Source organism: Orycteropus afer, unplaced genomic scaffold (genome assembly GCF_000298275.1).
Source record: "Orycteropus afer afer isolate SDZICR_OR568_19922 unplaced genomic scaffold, OryAfe1.0 scaffold00061, whole genome shotgun sequence".
Classification (NCBI taxonomy): domain Eukaryota; kingdom Metazoa; phylum Chordata; class Mammalia; order Tubulidentata; family Orycteropodidae; genus Orycteropus; species Orycteropus afer.
In genome coordinates, this window is record NW_006921648.1 from 1,124,520 (window position 1) to 1,128,640 (window position 4,121).

A 4,121-nucleotide genomic window follows, 5' to 3' on the forward strand; every position below is an offset into this window, starting at 1 on the left:
GTGCGTTCCTGGGCGGAGCTGTGTGGAGCGCGGTGCGTTCGGGGCGGAGCTGTGTGGAGTGCGGTGCGTTCCGGGTGTCGGGGGCATGAGTTTGTCTTGCCAGCCTCTTGGTCTGTCCAGCCATCTGTCCGTCCCCCCCCACCCCACGTGGAGATGAGAGCAGGGCCTCACAGGACGGCCGCTGGCCACTGAGGCAATTGGGGAACGAGGTGCAGGCAAGGCCCCAGGTTGGGTCTGTCCTCGCCAGCCCCAGCCGCGGTGGGGCCTGGGCTGCTGTCCCCGGGTGGCCTTGGGGGAAGGGCTGGCTTCAGAGCACTGGCCAGCCGCCCTCCAGCTCCGGACTCCGCGCTGGTCTGTGCGACGTTTGCCGGACGTGGCCCCCTCGGGAGCAGGCCTAGGCCTGCAGCCGTCCTGGCAGCTGCCTCTGTGGCCGTGTGTGAGCGTGGCCTCTGGGCGTGGGGCCGTCTCCCGGGGGCCCGGAAGGCACTGGTGGGAGCTGCCCCACTAACCGCGTGCGTCTGTTTTATTTTCCCTCCTCTTCTCCACCGTTGCTTCCTCCTGTCTTTCAGTGTGTCACTTTCTAAAAGGTAGGTCTGAGCGCTCGCCCCGCCGCGCCTGTCTCTGTGCGCCACCGGGGCCCTCGCACTCCGGCTCTCAGCTTAGCTGCCCGCGGGCCTGGCTTCTGCGGTGCTGCCTCAGCCTGACTGTTGGTCAGGTGCTGTCTGTCTGTCTGCTTGGCTATCTCTGTGCTGCTGTCTGTCGGTGCTTGGCTGACCCTGACGCCTCATCCTGTCAGAGCGGACTGACCGTGTCCTGATCTGTCCCATCCGGGCTGGGTGCCGTCCCCCGGCTGTGCCCAGGGTGGGAGACAGGCCCCCCGGGCGGCAGCACGGCCCAGTCTCTCCTGGATGGCACCTGAGGACCGGGTACCAGTGCTGGGGGTGCTGGGGTCCCCTGAGGCGCAGCTCAGCAGGTAGCGTGCGGCAGGGGCGGGGAGGCGTGGCCGGGGCGCCGTGGTCTGAGCCCACCGCTCTCCCAGGCAGTTCGTGCACCTGGCCGTCCACGCAGAGAACTTCCACTCGGAGATCGTCAGCGTGAAGGAGATGAGGGACATCTGGTCGTGGGTCCCCGAGCGCTTTGCCCTCTGCCAGCCCCTGCTGCTCTTCTCCTCGCTGCAGCACGGCTACAGCCTGACCAGGTAGTGCCCGTGCCGCCCCGTACTAGTGCCCGTGCCCAGGGGGCCTGCAGGGCCGTGGCGAGCTGGGGGCCGCCCCACATGCCCTCCCCTGGGGGTGCCCCCACCCTTGACCCAGGAAGGGTGGTACAGGCAGAGCTGGCTCTGCCCCTGCTGTGGGCACTGTCCGTGCCCCCCCGGGGGCTCACGTAATCCAGCTGCACCCCAGTCTCTTCTTTGCGTTCCTCACCCCCCTCCCTCAAGGGCTCAGGGCCTCTGGGGTGTGCTGCCCTCTAGTCCCACTTCCCTACAGCACCAGCCCCTTTGCCTGGGGGCCCTGCATAGACCAAGGGTGTTGTCTGCTAGGGAGGGGGAATGCAGCTCGCGACCACCAGAACCTGGGGTCTACAGCGGGCTTGAGGACACACTCGGGTCCCGCGAGGAGGGCAGGAGCTTGGACCCCAGGCTCTCTGCCCGACAGCCCCAGCTCCTTGGGCTCCAGGGGCTTCTCTGCAGAGGCTGCCAGGGCGGCCCGGGCCGAGATGCTGGGCGGACACAGGCTGGCATGTGTGGTCTCTGTCCCCAGCGCTGGGGTGGCCCCGGCAGAGTGCTGAGGGGCTGCTGTCCTCACAGGCTGGCACGTGGTCTCTGTCCCCAGGTTGTATTTCCAGTGTGAAGGCCACGAACCCACTGTCCTGCTGATCAAGACCACCCAGAGGGAGGTGAGGAGGCCTGGGGTCTGGGCCAGCCTCGGCTGACGAGCCGCTCAGCAGACCTGCCCAGCTCGCGGGCGTCTGCCCCTCCACAGAGAGGCTGGTCCCCAGGGACCCAGGGCCTTCATGTCTCCCGGGATCCGGGTCAGGCCACACAGCCTGCTCCCGTTCGACGGGTGGACTGGGGAGCCACACCGCCACCCGCTGACCCCCGGTCCTCAGTGCCCTGCCCTGCAGCGGCTGTCCCCAGGAGGTCGGAGCTCATGCCCGAGGGCACCCAGGGTCTGTGATGGGTTCCAGCCCCTCGCCCACCTCAGAGCCCTGCGCCCGGCCCTGAGCTGGGCACCTGGTGGCAGGTGCTCTGGTCGCTCCAGGCACCACTTCACGCCACAGAGCTCCCACCGACGGGGAATCAGAGGCTCCGCGGGCAGCGGGCGGGGGCTTGGGGTGCAGGAGCACCTCTCGGAAGCTCCTGCTGACGCTGCTCCCTGGCGGGCCCTCCCCAGGTCTGTGGGGCGTACCTGTCGACGGACTGGAGCGAGAGGAACAAGTTTGGAGGCAAGCTGGGGTTCTTCGGGACGGGAGAGTGCTTCGTGTTCCGGGTGAGTGGGGCTCGCCGGGCTGGGCCGAACAGGGCCCAGGTGAGACCAGCAGCCACCCGGGGCCCCGTGGGCCCTCCCTGTGGCCAAGGCTCCAGCCAGGAGCCACTTCCCCCTGAGGGGACCGTGGCCCTGCCCCACGGCCATGCCCCCACGTGACTGGTCTGTGTCCATCAAAGCGGTTGCCTCTCCAGGATGGCTTTCCCCTTACTCCGGGGCTGGTCATCGGGCCGTGAACCCTGAGGGCCAGGCAGTGGGTGTCTGCCCGTGTGGCCGTGCTGGGCTCCGGGTGGAGGTCTGTGGGCTGGGCGTGGCTGCGCTTAACCCTACAGCCTGTCCCTCCCTGACAGCTGCAGCCTGAGGTCCAGCGCTATGAGTGGGTGGTCATCAAGCACCCAGAGCTGACCAAGGCGCCGTCCCTGGTGCCCTCAGACACCGCCACGCCCGTCCAGCCTGGCCACTCCGTCTCTGCAGACCCTGCTAACCGCCTCTCACCATTCCTGGCCACTCGGCACTTCAACCTGCCCTCCAAGACGGAGTCCATGTTCATGGCCGGGGGCAACGACTGCCTTATCATAGGTGGGCCCCCCAGGCCGGGGTCTCCTGAGCCCCTGGCAGAGGGGAGACCCGGCCATTGGGGTGGAGCAGCATGAGGGCTGGCAGTGAGTGGGGACGGGAGGGTGGGTGAGGGGACAGGCTGGGCCCCGCTTCCAGCGCCCGTCGGCCCTGGGCTGTGGGAAGGCCCTCAGAGCAGCTCACCAGGTGCTGGCAGGGATGCCCGGCGGGGGGGCCTGGACACGGGCCGCCAGCCTCCGGGACAGGAGCCGCTCTGACTGATGGACCGTCCACAGGCGGCGGGGGCGGCCAGGCGCTCTTCATAGACGGGGACCTGAACCGCGGCCGGACGGGGCACTGCGACACCTTCAACAACCAGGCCCTGTGCTCTGAGAACTTCCTCATCGCAGCCGTCGAGGTGTGGGGCTTCCAGGACCCTGACATGCAGAACCCAGGCCAGTGACACAGCCTGCTGACGGTGACCGAGCCCGCGTGGGGGCAGGGGAGACCAAACAGGAGACCCCCACGTGCTTGGGCAGGGCGGGTGGGCAGGGTTTCCACGTGGGGCCCCCACTGGCTCAGCCCAGGCCCCCTGTGCCCACCCACACCTGTTGGGGCTCTCAGGTGGCTGAACCCCCCTCAGTCCCCCATGTGACCGAGGGCCCCCAGGGTCTCTGCTGTCTCCTGTGCCCTGGGCACCTCCTTGCATGCAGGGTTCCCCCCTCTTTAGACGTGTCTGAGCCCAGGCCTCAGGGACCCGGCTCCTGGGGTCTGAGACTTAGCCCTGGGGCAGCCTGGGAGCTGAGCACGCTGCCACCCAGTGTGGGTCCTCGGTGCCCCCTGCTGGTGCTCTTCAGCATTATGCCGGCTGCCTGGGCGGCCCGGGACTCCTCGACTCCCCCCACCAGCACCCGCCAGCAGGGCCCCACCCCAGCCTGGCTCACGCCCCCCTCGGGCAGTGACCCCACGTGGCCATGGTGGAAAGGGTGGGCAGTGGCCGGGCCGGCAGTGAAGAGCTGGAGGGTGACCCGGGTCCCCGTGTTCTGCACACCTCTGGCTGGGCCCCAGGTGCACGCACCT

General features: G+C 68.8%; 1 protein-coding gene across 1 annotated transcript in view; it reads left to right on the forward strand.

Annotated features, from left to right (window-relative positions):
* The window catches only part of TBC1D24 (TBC1 domain family member 24), a 5,307-nt gene extending 1,803 nt beyond the window's left edge, over positions 1-3,504 (forward strand). The window contains exons 2-6 of the mRNA XM_042780775.1: positions 1,038-1,198; positions 1,833-1,896; positions 2,394-2,489; positions 2,837-3,065; positions 3,338-3,504. Of these exons, the coding sequence (XP_042636709.1) occupies positions 1,038-1,198; positions 1,833-1,896; positions 2,394-2,489; positions 2,837-3,065; positions 3,338-3,504 (717 nt within the window). The remainder of the gene's footprint in view (positions 1-1,037; positions 1,199-1,832; positions 1,897-2,393; positions 2,490-2,836; positions 3,066-3,337) is intronic.
* The last annotated feature ends 617 nt before the right edge of the window (positions 3,505-4,121 follow it).